General features: G+C 37.2%; 2 protein-coding genes across 2 annotated transcripts; both read left to right on the forward strand.

Annotated features, from left to right (window-relative positions):
* The first annotated feature begins 3,382 nt into the window (after window positions 1–3,382).
* Window positions 3,383–6,831, forward strand: pkdc (protein kinase-like domain containing). The gene is made up of 3 exons (XM_054621712.1): window positions 3,383–3,554; window positions 4,558–4,940; window positions 6,126–6,831. Exons 2-3 carry the CDS (start codon window positions 4,570–4,572, stop codon window positions 6,715–6,717), a joined length of 963 nt encoding a protein of 320 aa, XP_054477687.1. The 5' UTR covers window positions 3,383–3,554; window positions 4,558–4,569; the 3' UTR covers window positions 6,718–6,831.
* A 4,051-nt stretch (window positions 6,832–10,882) lies between these two features.
* herpud2 (HERPUD family member 2) lies at window positions 10,883–21,281 on the forward strand. Its single transcript, XM_054621448.1, is given in 10 exon segments — window positions 10,883–11,013; window positions 13,232–13,649; window positions 15,785–15,852; window positions 16,508–16,547; window positions 16,550–16,614; window positions 17,534–17,697; window positions 18,275–18,400; window positions 18,761–19,096; window positions 19,316–19,427; window positions 20,331–21,281. Coding segments are annotated over 9 exon segments (1,281 nt in total). The 5' UTR covers window positions 10,883–11,013; window positions 13,232–13,492; the 3' UTR covers window positions 20,544–21,281.
* The last annotated feature ends 777 nt before the right edge of the window (window positions 21,282–22,058 follow it).

The raw sequence follows: 22,058 nt of genomic DNA on the forward strand, positions 1-22,058 counted from the left end.
CACAGTTCGGATCATCAGATAAGCTCAACTGCACATAATTTCTTTCTCCCTCGTTGTAGAAATCTTTGTCCGCCAGAGACCAGTGCCACGCCTTGGTGCTCCCTTTCCTAAGGCCTATCCACACAAGGCCGTCGAATTTGTCCTGGACAAGTTTAAGACCCGTCTCCATCTCGCTCATGTCGTCTATGGTGGCCAGGTCAAGACAATGCTCTCTGCAGTAGCTCTGTGCTTCGTACCAGGTTTTGGGAGTTTGGACAAAAGAGTATTGATGCCGAGGCACACATGAGGACAGAGAACACAGCCCTGTGGGAGAGAAGTCATGGAGACACTATGTACTGGTCAACTGATAAGAATGTGCTTCAGTAAGAATCCTGAAAAATCTAATTAAAGATCTAAAGACAGTGGAGGGAAAGAGAGTGAAACATCTGGGGACGAGAACCCAAACGGATACAGCAGGAATCGTTACATGAACATATTCTCATCATGAAGTCACATCGGTCCGTCAGATCAATGTCATGTGATGTAAATCTGCACTCACGCAAAGTAAAAAGGTTACAACGGCATATTAGGGCCATTGTAGGTAAAAAATAATCATAATTACGGAGCCGGGGAGGGGACATTTTCAGAGAAAAAACTGAAGATCATGGATAATCTCTGAGATTAAAGTGGAAAATCTTTCAATAAAAAAATAGCACTTTTCCGAGATTATAAAGTCCGAAATATATGTGACAATTATTGTTTTTTCTTGTAAATGTATGCCTATATCATCTCGCAAATTTATGATTTCATGATTTTTTGTAAATTTGCCACTTTAATCTCAGAGAATTTCTAGTTTTTTTATCTTGTAAATGTATGACTTTATATCTCTATTTATTTTTTCCTTTTTTCCCCCAACATTTTTAATATAGTCACAGAGACTATCTGAGTTATTTTCTCTTAAATGTATGACTTTATTATCTCTCTAATTTGTATTTTCTTTCTTGTAGATCTCCCACTTTAATTTCAGAGAATAACAACTTTTTCTTCTCATACATTTTCAGCTCTAATCTCAGAATTCTGAGTTGGGGTTTTTTCTCAACAGTTCTGTAATTATTATTTTCTTTACCTACAATGACCCTTATACACTTTGTAAAAAGGAGAAACACTGACCTGAAAGAAGTAGAATTAGATGTATGATTCTGTCCATATCTGTTATGTCCGAGAGGAAAAAGAGGATTTACTTTTTTTTACTACAAATATCTGTAATATTTCTTCTATTTTAAACAAATAACTTTTTTTAACATTAAATTCCAATTTCTGCAAGTTGTTATCATGAATTATCTTGAAACTTGAAAGGTTTATTCTTAACATTTTGAAAGTTCGTTAAGATTAAAAAGAAAAAAAACATTTTGAGGTTACATTATGTGATTGCAGAGAATTTATATCTAGACTTACCTATGACTTATGTTTGCTGAGTAGTCATCAGTCCACTCTGTGCAAATGTTTCTTCCTCAGCACGTAAAACACAAGCAGGCTCCGAATCAAGACAAATGCAAATTTCCTTCTAATAAGAATAATTTTACCTACACTTAAGGACTGTACACGCTAAAGCACAGAAACACTGCAAACAAAAGTCGTTGAAAACCATTTTTCAATATTCTAGACTCTACCAAAGAGATGTAAAGCTGGACTACCAACTAGGTTCAATGGGGGGGAATTATTTTGTTTTAATTGGATTAGCTGGGCGAGAATAAAGTGAAATAATAATCTCCTTAAAGCAGGTGTTGTCTTGTTAAGTGGCCCGGTATCAATATGTTGATATTGGCTTACATGGTGCATATTTCAAAATACATTTTTGTTTTATAAGATTAACACACAGTAGATCAAACCTGTGTCCATGCTGCAGAAAGGAGGGGCCAACAACTTAATTTAGCCCCGGGGCCCCTTAGCCCTGGAGAAGTTGACTCTATTGTATGGACATTTCTGATTCTGTAGTTCCCAGTCTGTGTTGTCGTATTGGATTTCTTTGTATTGTTTGCTGCTTGTAATATTCATGATTTACATCATATAAAGTAAAGCAGTGCAATACAACACCACAATAGCATCAAGTCACCAAATATAAGATCTTTATGACTTAATCTCTTAAAAATGATCTTCACAATTATAATTTCATTAAATTAGACCCCCATGCTACAATTTGAACACCTTTTTAAAGACTACATTTGTTGATATTTACGAAAATTTGCCCAATTAAAAGCATGTCGAATTACATGCTAACAGTTCTGGTTGGGAATGTAGTCATTCCTTTGATTCTGGAGTAGTAAGGAATTACTTTTTCTATATATTTATATATTTTCTCGATATATGGAGGTTATTTGTTCACAATAGAATCGCAGATGCTTTCCTTGACATGAACGGGATCTTGCGTTCAATATTCAAATTATCACACTATTTACTATGCCAGACAAAGATTTAGTACGTCCCAATACATAATATGTCAAATGCATTATGCCAAAAATGCCAGCATGATTTTCTGGCTATTCTGACTCACAATCATTTGCAAGGCAGATAAATGAGCAAGAGGGTCAAAGACGAGCAAATCATAACAAATCAGAAAGAAAATCTTTACGGATATCAGCCCCTGTTCTGTTGCTGAAATAATAAGTTCCACAGAGGTCTAGAAAGTTCATTCAGAAATTTAAGTGCCTCAATGTGGACAACAGGTGAGAAGGAGTCACCCTTTACTGTCCAGCCTTTATACACATTTATGTCAAGATTAAGAATCTGGTTCATTTCTGTTTGTCAGTAGAAAGAGATAAAAAAAAGAAAAAGTCTAATAGAAGCTTTTCGGGAAACCCAAGCATTTTGCTGTTTTATGTCATTTATTGTTTAATATATGGTGCACAAATAATAATGTGAGGAAGAGAATATCAGCTGATTGACCTTATATTCTCTGTGCTCTCTCTCTTGTCTCTCTTCATGTCCCGTTGAATGTATTCAAATCCTTCAGGAAGTACAGTGTAGTATTTGCTTGTACCTTTGACTGAATGGACCTCACCTGCACTTTCAGGCTATCCTGACACACATTCATTTGCGAGGCAGATATATGAGCAAGAGGGTCAAAGTTCAAAGTGACCTGTGATGAGGAAGTGGTATGTCCCAAATGAATGCATACTGCATGCAACAGTACATACTTTGTAAGGCCAGCTGCAGTATGTACCTAAAGTAAAAAGAAAAAGTATGTGATTTAGCACCCTACACCTCACACAGTGTCCAGTGCTGCTGTTGATGCACTCCAGACCAGCAGGTTGCAGCATTGTTCATTGAGCTCTATTCATTTCATGTCTGTAGCTTTAAGCACCAAACAGAAGGATGTGGAGAATACTTCCTGTTATCTGTCATGAAGCTGAGAGTTTTGTTTCTGCTGTGTTTTGGCACATTTCCGACACATTAATTGTTACATACTAACATGTTATATGTCAAAATAGCATCCACTAAATGTGTGAGAAGGAAACATAAATAAAGCTTGTTCTTTTACTGTCTGGATGCCAAAAACCTGATCATCTGTGAGTGAGGTAAGTGATACACTACAACATGCTGCAGGAACCAACACCAACAGTAACAAGATGATGAATATGAGAGATGTGTGGAGAGACAGAATAATCAATATTGCTCCCCCAGATACTTTACTAATGCAAAAGCATTAACACCACACTGTGAAGATATTTAACTACAAGTAGAAGTTTTGCATTCAAAGTGTGCAGGTTCTATCAGCAAAATGTACTTACCATTAAAAAAAGTGTTGATTTTACAGTAGCTTTAGTAGTAGTTGTCAGTGTTTTACTATTATATACGATAATTCTAGATTAATATTACTTTTGCATTAATGTGTATGTTCCATTTTTACTCCTTTATATCCTGTTGGCTGTTTAATCTTCAGAAATGCATCATAATCTATAAGATCATCATGTGTTTAAAGTGTTGCTATCCTGTGTTTTGTGACGATGCATTTTACAGCTTTTTTAAAGATTTCATTTTGGTTATGCAGTAGTTTTCTCATCACATATAGGAACACTTCATCCTTCAGTTTATTAGAGAAAAAACCTCAAATTAAAAATCAACAAATCTGGAGACATAAGGTTTTTCAGTATAAAGGAAAGGGAGGAAAAATATATCCTGAAAAGTAACTAAAGCTGTCGGACAAATGAAGTGGAGTAAAAACTACAGCATTTGCCTTTGAGATGGAGTAAAGTAGAAGGATAAGATAAGATAAAATAAGATAATCCTTAATTAGTCCCGCAGCGGGGAAATTTACAGGATTACAGCAGCATAGAGGATAGTGCAAACAAGAGACATAGTAAAAAAAGATAAAAATAAGTATTATAAATAAGCAAATGAGTAATAAAAAAACAGTAAAGAATCCACAGTAACTGAAATATTATATATACAGACAGAAACTATTATAACTAAATAGTAAAGCTAAATAGTAAAGCTGCATGAAGTGGAAATACACAAGTAAAGTACAAGTACTTTGAATTTGTACTTAAATAAACACTCTGCTTCCTCCTCACTGTTCAGCTCTGACTGGAAATGAAACAGGAGCACCAGGATCTCATCCTGCAGGCCTGCGCTGCGTCATCCCTGCGCGTCGGTGCCAAGATCCAGACGCTGTGGAGCGGTTATGGGGAGATAGTCCGGCTGCACCTGGAGGGCTGCGACCGGCCATCCGTGGTCGTCAAGCACGTGAAGTTCCCAGAGGAGGCCGAGCACCCCGGCGGCTGGAACACGGACCGCTCCCACGCTCGTAAAGTGAGATCCTACCAGGTGGAGACGCACTGGTACCAGAACTACTCCACCGATCCGAACTGTCGGACCCCGGCCTGCCTGGCTGCTTGCTCCCATGGAGACGAGATGCTGATCGTGCTGGAGGATCTGGACGTGGCGGGTTATGATCAGAGAAGGTATGAGCACAGATTATGAATGATGCACTGGACAGTCTGTAGCTCTGCTGAGTTTAGTGCATCAAATGAGTGGACGGGTTCTACATTTCCATGAAAGTGATGCAGTTTAACGTTTTGTAGGTATTTTCATTTATTTTTCATACATTTGTCATTTCGGCATTTTATTCATTCAAGTATAGATATTTTTTTGTCCATTTTATTCTCCTAAATACTGTTATAAAGTTTCTTCACACTGCCAAAATATAATTCTGGTGGAGAAAGACAAATTCCCTTTATTATATTTGACTTTTTGCATTAAAACAGTAAAGAAGTAAAGATAGTTAGACTAAAAGTTATCCAGATCAGCCTTCAAAATCCCCATGTGTCATATGTTTATAATCACCAAATGTAATCTTTTCCTCAGCTGTTTAAAAACTACAATAACCACCATCGCGGTTGTTTGCCTCCGCCAACCAGTCTAGTTGAAGTTTATATCCTTATCTCTACAAAATGTCCTCACTTCTTCATTTAACCCTTTTATAGACATTTGTGTGAAATTGTCATAATTAGCATATGAATTCTTGAGTTATGCCCAAAAAAACACAGTGACCTTTGACCCCCAAAATCTAAATAGTTCGCCCTTGAGTCCAAGGCGTTTCTGTTCACATCATTGTTTTCAAAAACAATGATGTGAACAAGACCTTCTCATTGTCATCATGTTGGCTTAAGGCCTGGATTAAAAGCCTTTTTAAATTCAGCTAATGTTTTAAAAACAGCAAACATCTCCTGGTGTTCATAAAATTCAAGATGAACTTTATTGTCATTTATGCCATTCACGGGGTAATGCGTAGCAGAATGAAATGTAATCTCATCCAGCTCACAAGTGTTACAAAATAATGTATAAAAAGAGTATAAGTAATACGTTAATTATGTATACAAATGTAGGATAAACATTTCACATGTAGGATAAAACTGATGTATGGGATAAAATGGGGAAAGATGTGGATGCATTTCAAATGTAATGTGCTGGAGTTCAGAACCAAAATAAGAACAAGTGGAAACTGAAAGTGAAGCTCTCTGTTTTGACCTTTGTCTTTAAACATCCTAAAGACTGAAAACATTTGTCAACATGTCTTCCAAGGCAATGAGGAGAGTGAGACATTTCTTCCTGGTATATAATTAAAGGGTTGTTGTTTGTGTTTGTAGGACCAGCGTGAAGGACAGAGAAATAAAGGCTTGTCTCAGCTGGCTTGCCCACTTCCACGCTCTCTTCCTGGGTGTGTCTCCAGACGGCCTGTGGCCTGTCGGCACCTACTGGCACCTGGAGACCCGTCCGGATGAGCTGGAGGCCATGGACGACGCCAAGCTCAAAGCAGCGGCAGGCGACATCGACAAGACACTCAACGGATGTCGCTTCAAGACCGTCGTCCACGGAGACGCCAAGTTAGCCAACTTCTGTTTTTCACAGAGCGGACGGGACGTGGCAGCTGTGGACTTCCAGTACGTCGGAGGAGGCTGCGGGATGAAAGATGTTGTGTATTTTTTAGGAAGCTGCATGGAGGAGAGGGAGTGTGAGAAGAGGGTACCGGGCCTTCTGGACTACTATTTCACTGAACTAAAGCAAGCCGTGAAGAAAGATGTGGACTTTGTTGCCCTGGAGACAGAGTGGAGGGAGATGTTTGTGTTTGCGTGGACAGATTTCCATCGCTTTCTGCTGGGATGGATGCCCGGACACCGGAAGATCAACCGCTACAGTAAACAGCTGACAAAGGAGGTTCTTCGCAAACTGAAACTGTGAACAGAGAACTGAGCGTGTGGCTGGAAGGTGACCGGTTTGAAACTGAAAATCAGTATATGTAAAAAATGTAATCAGCCACAAACATCTGTGTACTGAGAAGCATGCAAAACGTTTCCGGGAAAAAATAAATGTCTAAAAAAAGTTAGGCTGTGGCTTTTCTTTCCGATACTGCAGCTCTTTGAATGGGTAAGACATTGCATCGTCTTTTCTGAATTGGCCTCATGATCACCAAAACATTTTTGTTTATGTGTCATTATGTGACTTAAAATGATAACGCTTGGAACGGAGGAGTTTCAAACTGCAGGACGGTTTATTAGTACCGTCAGTAAGTAGAATAAAAACAAATCAGAATAAAATGAGCAAACCATTGTTAGTTATAAAGACATTCCCTTAATGAGATCATTTTCTAGTAATATATAGATATCTTTGTTACATTTAGTTACATATGAATAGCTTCATAGTAATAACTAAGTGGTGTCTTTCCAAATTTTGCCCTATTAATAAAGAATTTGGTTGATTATAACAATAACAAAGTGGAGAACACACAAACATTGTAAGGAAATATTATAGAAATGGTTTAAAGCAAAGGGAGTTAGAATGTTTATGTTGTTTCAATATATGTATACACTAATATGATTATTTTAACATTCCTTTACTTAATGCTCATAAAACGTTACAAAGAAAATGAGGAATACAATAAGTAACAAAAAAGAACAAAAAGAGGAAAAAGGTTGACATACTTATTTAACTTAAAAAGTGTTTTTTATACATGACCATAGTCCTGAATTGTCAGTAGTTTCAGTGTTTCACTGAACAGTTTCATTTCATGCTTGAGCTGATACACATTGGGTTTCCTTTCGGACCATTTGCATTTGTGGTTTCAACATTTACCAAATATAAAATTAGATGATTTAAAAAAGAAAAAGAAGACATAACTTCGGTCCAGATCATTTTGCCCATAATAAAAAACAACATCTCTTTTCTAAGTCACATATAAAACATCAAATACATATTCTACATCAATAAAACATAGCATTCATAGAATAAATGTAGAATTGCTTCTGCGCCAGTATTACAGAATATACAGGATCCAGAGAGATAATTTCAATATTTTCTTTTAGAAAGTGATATGTGTGTTTGGGTGGATCACTTAGCACTTATTGTATTCGTATTAGTTTGTTGCACTTATTGTATTCCTATTAGTTTGTTTCTGCACTATACTTTTGCTCTGGTTTATGCTCTTAGATGCTTGTTTAAGAAAGGAGATGCACTTATGACTTCTGTAATGTAATCAATTGTAGAATTATAAAAACACAGTTCACTAAAGTAATTATTGTGTTTGCAATGTATTGTATGTCTAAAATCTGTGTGTTATCATTCTCTATACAATGAAAAAGTGCTTCAATAAGAGACCATCCATCATGAGAGTTATTTATTAACTTATTATTGTTCTTTACTGTTTTTTACTGTTTTTTTATTGCTCATTTGCTTATTTATAATACTTATATCGATCTTGTTTTTTTACTATGTCTCTTGTTTGCACTATCCTCTATGCTGCTGTAATCCTGTAAATTTCCCTGCTGTGGGACTAATAAAGGATTATCTTATCTTATCTTATGCATGGACAAAACAAGAAAAGGGGAATAATAAAAGGGGAATAAATCAAAAATAATACGATATTTTCAAATATTTCTTGCTTTATTTGATAGAGCACATTTTTTTAAGTGAGGAAGGAAAAATAATTTGAAGTCATGTATGCACCAAACAGAGGAGGGAACCGGATACTTCCTCGGCTGGTCTTTCTGGTTTTCTCTCCGGATCTGTTGTCGAAGGGGAATAATAAAGGGGAATAATAAAGGAGGAATAATAAAGGGGAATAATAAAGGGAATGAAAAAGGGAATAATAAAAGAGGGAATAATAAAAGGAGGAATAATAAAAAATAATAAAGGAGAATAATAAAGGGGAATAATAAAGAAAAAAGGGGAATAATAAAAAGGGGAATAATAAAAAGGGTATAATAATAAAGGGGAATAATAAAGGGGAATAATAAAGGGGAATAATAAAGGAGAATAATAAAAAGGGTATAATAAAAGAGGAATAATAAAAGGGGAATAAATCAAAACAATACAATAATTTCCAATCTTCTTGCTTTATTTGATAGACATTCTTTAAGTGAGGAGGAAAAATAACTTGAAGTCATAATGCAATAAACAGAGATAGAGATCTGGATACTTCCTCGGCTGGTCTTTCTGGTTTTCTCTCCGGATCTGTTAATCGAAGGGGAATAATAAAGGGGAATAATAAAGGAGAATAATAAAATAAAGGGAATAATAAAGGAGAATAATAAAGGAGATAATAATAATAAAGGGTATAATAAAGAGGAATAATAAAAGGGGAATAATAAAGGGGAATAATAAAGGGGAATAATAAAAGGGGAATAATAAAGGGGAATAATAAAAAGGGTATAATAATAAAGGGGAATAATAAAGGAGAATAATAAAGGAAATAATAAAAAGGAATAATAAAGAATAATAAAAAGGGAATAATAAAAGGGGAATAATAAAGGGGAATAATAAAAAGGGTATAATAAAGGAGAATAATAAAGGGGAATAATAAAGGAGAATAATAAAAAGGGTATAATAAAGGGGAATAATAAAAGGGGAATAATAAAGGGGAATAATAAAAGGGGAATAATAAAAGGAGAATAATAAAAGGGGAATAATAAAGGGGAATAATAAAAGGGGTATAATAATAAAGGGGAATAATAAAGGGGAATAATAAAGGAGAATAATAAAGGAGAATAATAAAAAGGGTATAATAAAGGGTATAATAAAGGGGAATAATAAAGGAGGAATAATAAAAGGGGAATAAATCAAAACAATACAATATTTTCCAATCTTCTTGCTTTATTTGATAGACATTCTTTAAGTGAGGAGGAAGAAATAACTTGAAGTCATGTATGCACCAAACAGAGATAGAGATCTGAATACTTCCTCGGCTGGTCTTTCTGGTTTTCTCTCCGGATCTGTTGTCGAAGGGGAATAATAAAGGGGAATAATAAAGGGGAATAATAAAGGGGAATAATAAAATAATAAAGGAGAATAATAAAGGAGAATAATAAAAAGGGAATAATAAAAAGGAGAATAATAAAGGGTATAATAAAGGGGAATAATAAAGGGAATAATAAAGGGTATAATAAAAGAGGAATAATAAAAGGGGAATAATAAAAGGGGAATAATAAAGGGGAATAATAAAGGAGAATAATAAAGGGAATAATAAAAGGGGAATAATAAAGGGGAATAATAAAAAGGGAATAATAAAGGGGAATAATAAAGGAGAATAATAAAGGAGAATAATAAAAAGGGAATAATAAAGGAGAATAATAAAGGGGAATAATAAAAAGGGTATAATAAAGGGTATAATAAAGGAGAATAATAAAGGAGAATAATAAAAGGGGATAATAAAGGGGAATAATAAAGGATAATAATAAAGGATAATAAAAAGGGAATAATAAAGGAGAATAATAAAAAAAGGGTATAATAAAGGGAATAATAAAGGAGAATAATAAAGGAGAATAATAAAAGGAGAATAATAAAGGGAATAATAAAGGGGAATAATAAAGGAGAATAATAAAGGGGAATAATAAAGGAGAATAATAAAGGAGAATAATAAAAAGGGTATAATAAAAAGGGAATAATAAAGGAGAATAATAAAAAGGGTATAATAAAGGGGAATAATAAAGGAGAATAATAAAGGAGAATAATAAAGGGAATAATAAAGGGGAATAATAAAGGGGAATAATAAAGGGGAATAATAAAGGAGTATAATAAAGGGGAATAATAAAAAGGGTATAATAAAGGGGAATAATAATAAAAAGGGAATAATAAAGGGAATAATAAAGGAGAATAATAAAGGAGAATAATAAAAAGGGAATAATAAAGGAGAATAATAAAGGGGAATAATAAAAGGGGAATAATAAAGGGGAATAATAAAGGGTATAATAAAGGGGAATAATAAAAAGGGAATAATAAAGGGGAACAATAATAAATAATAATAAAGGATAATAATAAAGGATAATAATAGATAGACATTCTTTAAGTGATGGTCTTTCCGGTTTCCTCTCCGGATCAGCTGACTGATGACGTGGCTGATGACGTGGCCGATGACGTGACTTCCGGTCTCTCTCCCTCACACACACACAGGCGACATTTACAACAACAAGGCGAGCCGAGAGGACGAAGCAGACGACGGCACCACCTGAGCACACAGGTACGGAGAACAAAACCCTCTCTCGTGTGAGTACCTGAGCTTCTGTTCTTCACGTCAACACCGTGAAACCCGTTTTTATTTACGTGTTTTTATCGTTTTTACTGCTAGTTAGCAACACGGAAGCTAGCGTTAGCACACATGCTAACCGTGTTGCTAACAGCTGTTTTGAGGCTCACTTTGAGCTGCTTCCATGTGCGTTTTGGCCCGGGAGCATTGGCCCTGCTTGTGTGTCCCGGGTTAGCTGGACTCTGGGGGCATTTAGCACACCTTTGTTAGCTGTTTGTTCACTGGGAAGATGACGCAACGGAGCAGGTGGACCACGTGACCTCCACATCAGCTCCTCTGTTGACATGTTGATGTTTGTTTACCTTTTTATAAACATTATAGTGTGTGTATATGTGTGTGTGTGTGAGAGAGAGAGAGTGTGTGTGTGTGTGTGTGTGTGTGTGGGTGGGTGGGTGGGTGTGTGTGTGTGTATATATATGTGTGTGTGTGTTGTGTGTGAGTGTGTGTATGTGTGTGTGTGTGTGTGTGTGTGTGTGTATGTATGTGTGTGTGTGTGTGTGTATGTGTGTGTGTGTTGTGTGTGTGAAGGTATTTCAAAACTACATTCTGTATTTAAAATGATGCCAAGCAAGATATTTGAATATTTACATATATTTGGTTACTTTATTATTCTTCTTGAATTCAATTTTCCTTCTTTACACTTAAAAAGAAACACACACATATATATATATATATATATATATATGTGTGTGTGTGTGTGTGTGAAGGTATTTCAAAACTACATTCTGTATTTAAAATGATGCCAAGCATGAGCAAAAACATCAAACAAGCAAGATATTTGAATATTTACATATATTTTAATATTTTACTTTATTATTCTTCTTGAATTCAATTTTCCTTCTTTACACTTAAAAAGAAACACACACATATGTGTGTATGTATGTATGTATGTATGTATATATATATATATATATATATATATATATATATATATATATATATATATATACATACATGTGTATGTATGTATGTATGTGTGTGTGTGTGTGTGTGAAGGTATTTCAAAACTACATTTCCAGCTCAGAGAATCACATTTTGTATTTAAAATGATGCAAAGACATCAAACAAGCAAGCCATTTTAATATTTACATATATTTTAATATTTGGTTACTTTGTTATTATTCTTGAATTCAATTTTCCTTCTTTACACTTGAAAATAAACATGCATATATATATATATATATATACGAGGATATGTGTCTATATTACCTCCTATTTCATCACCCCTCACTCGCTTATCCTTATCACATACAAGACAAACACACATCCACCTTCTCAGACATCTGTTTTGGACCCACGGTTTGCTTTTTGTCCCTTTTTTTTGTTTTGGTCATTTGTCTTTATTTTACTTTGTATTATCTCTTTTTGCTGTTAATGTGTCCATGTACTATTTTCCACTGTCATCGACAAGGGCTTTAAAGATGTACAGATACCAGTGTTTATTACATCACTCAGCCAGAGAAGGTTCTAACAGAGTGAGAAAAAAAGATTTCATTACTAAATTCATTATTATTAGCTAAACTAACCTTTATGTACAGTATTCCGGCAAAACTAGATCACCTGTTGGATTAATTTGTAGTATTGGGAATCTTGAGGAATCCTAGGATTCACATAAAAGCCCCAGATTCTTGGTGTTAAAGTACCAGCAAACTCTATTAATTCACCTGTAGGAATGTAAAAACACAACTTTAAATCTGGTGTTTACCAGAGACATGCCCATAAGTTTCTTCTGAAATAAAGCATGAAAAAGCATACAAAAAGAACCAAGAGATCTCTAAATAGAGCTAAGACGCGGCAGCCCAAATGTTATACTACGAAGTGTCTCTAATATAATTAGTCTTATTCATATAAATGAAATCGACATAATATTGTACCGCTTTGATTATAACGCAGTCCAATTCAACAGAACCACAAACTACAGCCTCTAAACTGACTGGCAACTGAGCAAATTATGCTTTTTCATCAATTCCTCTTTCACAAATACGGCTTAAATACAACATTGCTAGGACCGAGGTATAAAAACTGACAAGACAAGACATAAAAAAATGTTTTTACGGGTGTGAAAACAGGATTGCAGTAAAATATCGTGTTCAAATAAAAGTAAAAGCTGTATATAATATGTGTGAAAAACGTCCTACCCCCTAAAAGAGACTTTTCTTCATGTTTTTCTTCCACCAGAAATCCAAGAACTACCACGACAGAAGACTTCCTATCAATATAATTGGAAGCCACCAACTTCCCCAGCAGATGAAGCAGACGCTGTAGAAGGGGAACCACATCCCTCCCCCACCATCAAAACCCACTGCAGAGACAGTTGTCTTGTTTTATCTGAGCCCCAGAATGGAGAGGATTTGAGGCAGCTTTCTCCTCAGGTGATTCCTGAGTTGTGACACAAAAAACTCAGGTTCTTCAGAGCCCGCCCTGCTAGTAATATGAGCCATGGACTCCTTGGCAGTTGATAGTCCTGTTACCCTGGTCATCAAGGCCCCCAACCAGAAGTATGAAGACCAGACCATTAACTGCTTCCTCAACTGGACCGTGGAGAGGCTGAAGAGTCACATCACCAACGTGTACCCCAGCAAGCACCTCGGTAGGGGTTTGAACCACCAACCTTGTGGTTACGCTCTACCTCATGTTCGATGGTTTTTCTTCTTTCACGTATTTTCCTTCAGATAAATAAGGTCTTATGTTATTGTCTTAACTTGGAGTTTAATACACTTGAAAAGGAGTTTAAAACTGACTCATGGACCTGTAGTGACTCCTAAAAGTTTATGATAATGTTAGGGTGGATATAGAACTAGATACACTTTGACTAAAGCGTACCAAAAGACAAATATAGGGCTGCAACTAACAATTATTTTAATTATCAATTAATTAGCCATTTATTTTCCTGTAATGGATCAACAGGTTGGTCTACAAAACAGTAGAACATAACATATGCAATCACCTAGAGCCAACCTGCTTCAGATACTTTTTCTATGTCGAACAGTTCCCAAAGATATTCCATTTCCCAAACATAAAATTCTCACAAATATTTTTCATATTTCTTTGAAAATATTAACATTTTTCTGCCAAATGACTAAACAACTAATTGTTCTGGTTCTATTCAGTTCTGGACCAATATCTATTCATAGTTGAATTAGTAAACAGACTTAACAGGAAAAAAAACTAATATCTTGCAAAATAATTCACATATAAGTTAATAACATTATTGAAATGACGCATATGTACAGTCGAGGCACTCAGTTAGCCACCATCTTAGGCATTCATGACACGACGTAGCAAACAGTTAAAGTAAACAGACATTTTATCTCCTGAGAACAGAACACTCCTGTACACCTGCAGGTTTGAAAGGATAACTGTAAACACTTTGTGGTTTTCATTCTTCGTGGAGCAAAGACGCAGAAATCATGTCAGTAATACGACTGATACTTTTTGAACCACTCCCTCCGATTGTGTGTTTAGAGAGTTCTACACGATCATATAACAAAATACAATACTCCTGTCTTCATCCTGAGTAACGACTGTGTTGAGGTGCGTTGTGATGCTTTGTGAACAATAAGCCTCCTGTTCGCATATTTGGTGAAAAATAATCTCTTAAAGTTTGTATTTAACAAATAGACTAGGCTGGATTTTCACGGATGAGTTGAGCAGTAGTTTTCATGTCTTTTTCTAAACCTGATACTTTCAGTACAACAAAAACTGAATTTGACTGAGTCAAACAAACAAATGGCATGCTGTTTCTGACCTGCTTACTCAGTGGAATGGAATGGGGAAGAAAAAAAAAACACCCTTACAAATGTTTCGGTTTCAATTTGTCATGACTAAAAACAGCTATGAGGAGCGAAGCAAAGCTGTGAAATCACACATAACAAGTAATATGTGTTAAGATAAAAGTGAAAGTTTGTTCCTCACGTTAACCAGATCGTGCTGCAAAAGGAGAGAGAAGACGAGATGATAAAAGAGAAAGCATAGCACACAGGAACACAATCATATATTTGTATTGTCAGTGTGAACGAGGTGATAACTTCATGGTCATGGAGTGTCCTTAATGAGATAAAGTGCAGAGCCTCGGGAAGCACAGAGAATATGATTGCACACGCTGGATGTGCTTTTATTAAACTTCAAAATCTAATCTGTAGCCAAGCAATCTAATCCAAAGGTGCCTAATCACTCGCCTCTCATGTTCTAACTCTACACAACAACAAGGTCTTCCCCCTCTCACAGTAAGAAACAGACACATCAGAGCCGACCAAAGGATCATGTTTCCGTTGAGTGTGTTCATGCTTGACCTTTGAAAAAACAGTTGAGAAAAGTCTCACAAAAGCTCCATTTGGTCTCTGCTTTGATGCTAATGATCGTAGCACATGATCTCCCATCAGCACATGGAGTTTGTTCCGATTTTCATGGAATTATCGACGCTCAAATTTTCTATTTTTTTGTTCCTTTGCGACTTCTCAAACGGGTTTTCTTATTTGACCTTGGGAACACTTGAAACATTGGAGGTTTTAGCTTCAAAGTTTGCTCTTGGGCTCTTTCTTTCGAGGCAAATACGCCCTTATCTGTTTACACAGTGACTGAGATAGTCACACAGCCAGTGACCTAAATGCACTTTTCCTGTTGCCGTTTTAACACCTAAAAGAAAACACATTTACACCGTTTGACGCTGTTTTTACACCGGTCATTTCTCTGTCTCACCATACGTCTCTGTTTGTTTTTAGCTGTCCAAAGACCAGCGACTGGTGTACTCGGGGAGGCTCCTTCCAGACCACCTACAGCTCAGAGATGTGCTCAGAAAGGTAAGGCTGTGTTTGTTCATGAGGTGAATGTTCGGTCAATGTTCTGCATGGATAAAATCTAATTTGGCAACCCACTCAAATAGATTTGTCCCTGTCTGAAAAAGCCATTTTCTTATGTAATTGTTTTGTCTTTAAAATGTCATAAAATATAGAAAAATGTCTGAATTCCCACAAAGTGGACGTCTTAAAATGTAGCAGTCCAAAACCCCATCAAGTTTGACAGAGAAAATAATCAAACCTACTCATTTGACAAGCTCGTAGCAGGAAATCTTTGGCATCTTTGCACATAAAAAAGCTGACAAGGAGGACACACACACACACACACACACACACACACACACACACACACACACACACACACACACACACACACACACACACACACACACACACATCTATGTGTGTGCTTTTGGAGAACCGAAACATGCTGCCTAGGAAACAATAGCTGATCTGATGGGTTTTACAAACAAAGGCTGAGCGTTGTGTCTGAGTTCTGGCAAGTTCCTCAATAACCCTTCCCCTCTCTCTCTCTCTCTTTCTCGGTTTCTTGTTTTATCTCTCTGATCTGTTGCTGCCCTCACCTCCTCCTCCCCCTCCTCTCCTCTCTCTCTCTCTCTCTCTCTTCCTCCCACATCCTGGATTCGTGGACCCGCAGCAGGATGAATACCACATGATGCATCTAGTGTGTGCCTCTCACAGCCCCCAGCCTCACCCATGCCTCGAAGCCCCGCCATGGCCAGCTCTTCTGCTTCTGACGCCAGCGTGAGTAGACCACACACACACACACCGTCTTGTAGGGCTTTAACAGTGTGTGTGTGTGTGTGTGTGTGTGTGTGACAACTTTGTTGTTTGGAGTTGAGGCTACTGTACAGCGGACCAGGTTTACTTTCACTTATCTGATTTAGAGCTTTAGGTTTTGTGCTAGCAGCTAATGTACACAGCTTAATTCTAGAGTCAAGATACTCTTGAGGTGTGTTCAGATCAGATACTGGTTATAAGAAGTGGCTTCAAGTTGGGCATTTTGGCCGTCGCTATCTTGTTTTTTTGCAACCAGAAGTGACACAAGAGGGTGGAGCTAAGTGCAACCAAACGCTTAATAAGACATTTTTAGAGCATCAATAAGGTGACAACTAATTTCATGAACCAGACAACGCTGCGGTAGACCTCTCAATCACAAGGTAGCATTACTGGACTCTAAATGAAATCATAATTTACTAAATGAACATCATGCTGTATTGAAGAAGACTTGAAACTAGAGATTGAGACCATAAACTCATGTTTACAATGTTTACTGAGGGAATAAATCAAGAGAGAAGTAGAGTCATTTTCTCGTAGACTTCTATACAACCAGACTTCTTTTTTGAAACAGAGGAGTCGCCCCCTGGTGGCCATCAGAAAGAATGCACGTTTAGGACACATTAGTATTGGCTTTACTTTTTCAGAACCGGAGGTTGCCAGCTGGTTCAGATTAAAAAGTAATTTTTATTTCTGACTTTATTCAGCAGTGTTTTTTCACCACAAATAGCCTTTGTATTGACTGTAAAGATATTAGTCGTAGGGATGCAGACAAAGAAAGACACCTTTTATCAAACATCATGTCTTTTCTTTGTATTGATTATTCAAAAACGCAGAAATGTGCTATGCTCAACTTCTGATTGGGTTTTCACATCTCGTCTCTCAGAGTTCAGACAGCGCCGGATCCGCCTCCCATGCCAGTCAGCCAGCCCCCTCCTCCTCCTCTGCTTCCTCCTCCTCTGCTTCTGTCCCAGGAAGTTATGACGGGGTGAGGTATCGCGGCGGCGTCCCCCAGTACAACCCTCAGGGCCCCGCTGCTGTTCCTCAGTGGTAAGCAAGTCTCGGACACCACAATATAACTGATGACCAACTCATTCTCGCCGATGTTCCAGCGTTTTCCTCAAAATAAGGCAATGATATTAATGATCTATAATAATTGATACAGTAAACAAACTCTGTTGTGCCATCAAACAACGTCTTCTACTACAAAATGTACAGACCATCCTATTTTTCACATACATGCCACCCAGTGCAAATCCTTTTTACAGCATGTTTCCTATAAAAAATGATTGGAACTTTATAATCTAATGTGATCAAATACATCAGCCCTGCAATAAATCAAACCTTTAAAAGAAGGTTATTACAATCAGTTGTTGTTGAGACTGAAAGGGAGTTGCTGATTCAACACAATCATCACTGTGGAGTCTTTTATTTTGAAAGCAGAACTGTTGAATAACTTTTACATATTACCTTACAAGCAAGCAGAAGATAATCAAATCTATTTTAAATAGGGATTATCAAGAGTGAAAACTAAAGAGTGAGACAGAACACGTTGTTGTCATTGGACGCTGTGTGTTTGTTGCACCGTGTAATTACATGTAATAACAAACATGGCGTTCCTCCTCAGGCCAGACGGAGCCCAGGTCCCTTTACAGGGCGACCTCCCTGCCAACATGCCCCCCCACCCCATGTACATGCCCATGCAGATGCTGTGGTGGCAGCAGATGTACGCACGCCACTACTACATGCAATAGTAAGTTTAAAAAAATGTGTCTGAAAGTGGTCACGGCTGTTTGATCTTTTTCTAATTGCTACCTTATCACGATTATTAAATATAATGAATATAATGGTGAGGACTTAAAGGGAACATGGACGTGTTAGAATACATATAAATAATTCATTACAGCTACTTTTAGAGATATAATTTGAGGTCCATTGTGATAAACAACTAATGTATTATCTAAATATTTTTATGTTATTTTAACAAGTTATTTCTTCCTCTCAAGTTCTTTCTAACAGATTCAAATCAAAACCAAACCTATAAACTGAAGTTGAGTTGATTGTTTTTTCCTCTAAACATCTGAATGTTTGTTTTTTTTCTCCTCCTCATCAGCCAAGCAGCAGTAGCCGCCTCCCAGCCTCCCGGCGCCCCCACCTTCCACTCCCTCCTCCTCCCCGCTTCAACCGCCCCCCAGCCCAACGAGGCCGTGCAGCCCCCGCTGGGGCCAAACCCGGCGCCCAACCCTCTGCCCGAGAACCGACCCGCCAACCCGAACATCCAGATGAACGCGCAGGGCGGGGCGGTGATGAACGACGACGAGCTGAACCGCGATTGGCTGGACTGGTTGTACACGGTGTCCCGCGCCGGCGTCCTGCTCAGCATCGTCTACTTCTACTCCTCCTTCAGCCGCTTCGTCATAGTGATCGGCGCCATGCTGCTCGTATACCTGTGAGACATTATATTTTACACACACATATGTTTACATATCTCACATTTGCGCTTATTTGTATTCAGTTAGTTGTGTTTGTGTTTGTGGCCAGAGTCAGTTTTAACAAATCTTTCAAATGGAATTCTTTTTTTTTTTTTTTTTTTTTACCACTTTTTTAAAAAAATGTCTACGTTTGCAAGATAAAAGTTTAAGAGTGTGTTTGTGTTTTTTTTCTCCAGGCATCAGGCTGGTTGGTTTCCCTTCAGGCCGGAGCAGCAGAACCACAGAGGAGGAGAACGGGTCAGACCTCCTCAGGAGGAGCCGGAGAGACACCAGGACATACAGGAAATGGTGAGCTGGGCAGCGACTCTCAACCTCCCTACTCTGTCTTTAACTCTGCAGGAACCATGCAACAGCTCTTACCCATCTGTCCGACTTGCTGCTGTTAACCGCAGTTAAATATAATTTGCGTCGTTCTAAGTAAGATTTCTAAGGTTGACAAGAGACCAGATTAAAGTCTGAATAGATCTGCATAAAGATTTTAAGCTGGTGGTTACAGCGCACGCAACAAACCTCAACATCCTGGGTTCAATTCCGCACTTGGGAGCTTTGTTGCATGTCATACGCCTTTCTCTCTCTTTCTCTCCCCCATTTCTACACTGTCCTCTGTCAAATATGAGCAAGAAATGCCTAAAAATAATCTTTAGAAACACTAGAGAAAGAGAGACAATTAGCTGCATCAAGATGTGGAAAAAGTAATTAGATATGTACCTTGAAGCAGATCTTCATCAAAACTTAATTTTGATGAAATACCCAAAGAATTATGAATATAAATCTGTGCAATATACAAATTCTGTGCAATACTAATAATCATTTTGTATGTTTATGATATTTTAGTTTTTTTTTTACTTATTTGTTATTCTTTACTGTGTTATTACTTATTTATAATACTTGTTTTGATCTTGTTTTATTTTTACTGATGTCTCTTATTTGCACTATCCTCTCCGCTGCTGTAATCCTGCAAATGTCCTCGATGTGGGACTAATAAAGGATTCTTTTAAATGATCTTATCTTCTCTTAATTATTCATTCTTTAGAGCAAAGCCCAAGTTTCCACCAAAGTTCATTAAAATCAAATTTTGGAGATTAACTTCTGAAAATCAAACCAAAACATAAAGGTCTTCAATGAATGTTATGATCACGTTGCAGGCGTGTAGCATCACATCCTCACTATTCTCTGTATCTTGTGTCCCAGGAGCGCCTGATGGATGAGGGGATGGAGGGGGTGGAGGAGGACGACAGGGGTGAGGACGGAGCTGGAGGCCCAGAGGACCAGGACCAAGACCAAGCTGCCGCCGCCGCCGCCCCTGTCGTCCCCGAACCAAGCTTCGTTACCACCGCGTGGTCCTTCATCAGCACCTTCTTCACCTCGATCATCCCAGAGGGACGGCGCCAACCGGTCAACTAGGGCGACCCCCCCACCTCTCATACACCCCTCTACATCCTGCCAGCAGGTACCGCTCGACAGAAGTACCACAATACCCACCTTGGTCTTTACCCCCCTAAATACCCCCCAAAGCATCTTCAAATACCCCGATGCGTTCAAATACCCTTTTCCCCGCCCGGACCGCCCGGTTTAACCCGAGCCAGGCGGCTACACACCTCCTACATTCAAAACCGGCTCCTCTTAAATTCATGAGCAGATGCTTTGTGAGCTCTGCAGGAAGTTAAGAGAATAAAGGATAATAAAGAAAGTTAATCTCACGTTGTGTTAATGGATCTAGTGCTTCAGCAGTGATAGTTTTCTTTCTTCTTTTTTTTTTTTTTTTTTTACTTTCATTGGTGAATTCGTTGAGACGTGGTGATGGTGAGAGAACCCGGAGGATGCTGTCTTCCATTTTAAACAGTGATGAGGTCATGCTTTTGAAACTTTTTAAATGAGGGATGTGACCAAAACAACTAAAACAAAAAATCAGGATCTCCCTAAAATAAAAAGGGAGATGTTGTGTCCTTAACAAACCATGAAAACCCCACATCCCTAAAGACATTTTCATGTATGCACACGATTTGCATAAAGACATTGCAGCTACTGAAGCACATTGTTTTCCCACATTGTGTATTTGAATATTATTTACACATGTAAGTATATGCATCTTTAATTCCTGAATATATGCTTTTTTTGAATAAAAATATTGCTGCGGTTTGACTCGTCTACTGTGTTTCACTTCCTGTTGTTTTTATCTGTAGTTCCTCTGATGTCCTGCAGGTGGCGGTGCTCACACACAGATGTCACAGTAGTTTGACGTACGGCTCATTAAACTTCCTTCTATTAGAACTTCATAAATTGTTTTTATGCAACAATAGTTTGAATTATTTGATGATCAGAACTACTGCTTTTACATAAACACCAAATTATTAGAAATATTTTCTTAAGTCCATAATTTTTTGTTATGTCACATTTCAGCATTTTCATATGGTAACTGTTACATGGCACACAATTATAATAACGTTAATGATCACAAAAAGCTTTGTCATTTTCAAAAAGTTACATAATGCTTAACGTAAAGCAACACATTAACAAAAATAAGAGCAAATGTTAAACCACAAGTGCTAATAGTTAGAAAAAGATAACAAGATTATAATATGTAAAATAACAGAAATAAAGACAAGTTAAGTGAAATTAAATAATTGTAATTTATGGCTTTTGCCACACACAATGAGAGGTAATGGACAAATAATCTATTTACTGGTGTGAATTGAACACAGCTTCAATGAATAATGTGAACATCTTTTAGTAGAAACCCAAAAAACATGAAAATGAGTGTGTCTACTTTAACACTTGGCACAAATGAATATGTATTTCATCAAACCGTTGTTATTGTCCTAAATACTTTCACGATATTATGCAGGCTAAAAAGCGACGTAATTTTTTCCTTGAATGGGGAAAAATGGTGGGCGTGTATTTCACATTTTTGAGTTAATT

The sequence above is a fragment of the Anoplopoma fimbria genome, chromosome 20 (assembly GCF_027596085.1).
Source record: "Anoplopoma fimbria isolate UVic2021 breed Golden Eagle Sablefish chromosome 20, Afim_UVic_2022, whole genome shotgun sequence".
Taxonomy (NCBI): domain Eukaryota; kingdom Metazoa; phylum Chordata; class Actinopteri; order Perciformes; family Anoplopomatidae; genus Anoplopoma; species Anoplopoma fimbria.

Coding starts and splice junctions, on each gene's coding strand:
- pkdc (XM_054621712.1), top strand. CDS start 4,570: ATGAAACAGGAGCACCAGGATCTCATCCTGCAGGCCTGCGCTGCGTCA. Junction 4,941..6,125: donor GCGGGTTATGATCAGAGAAG/GTATGAGCACAG, acceptor TTGTGTTTGTAG/GACCAGCGTGAAGGACAGAG.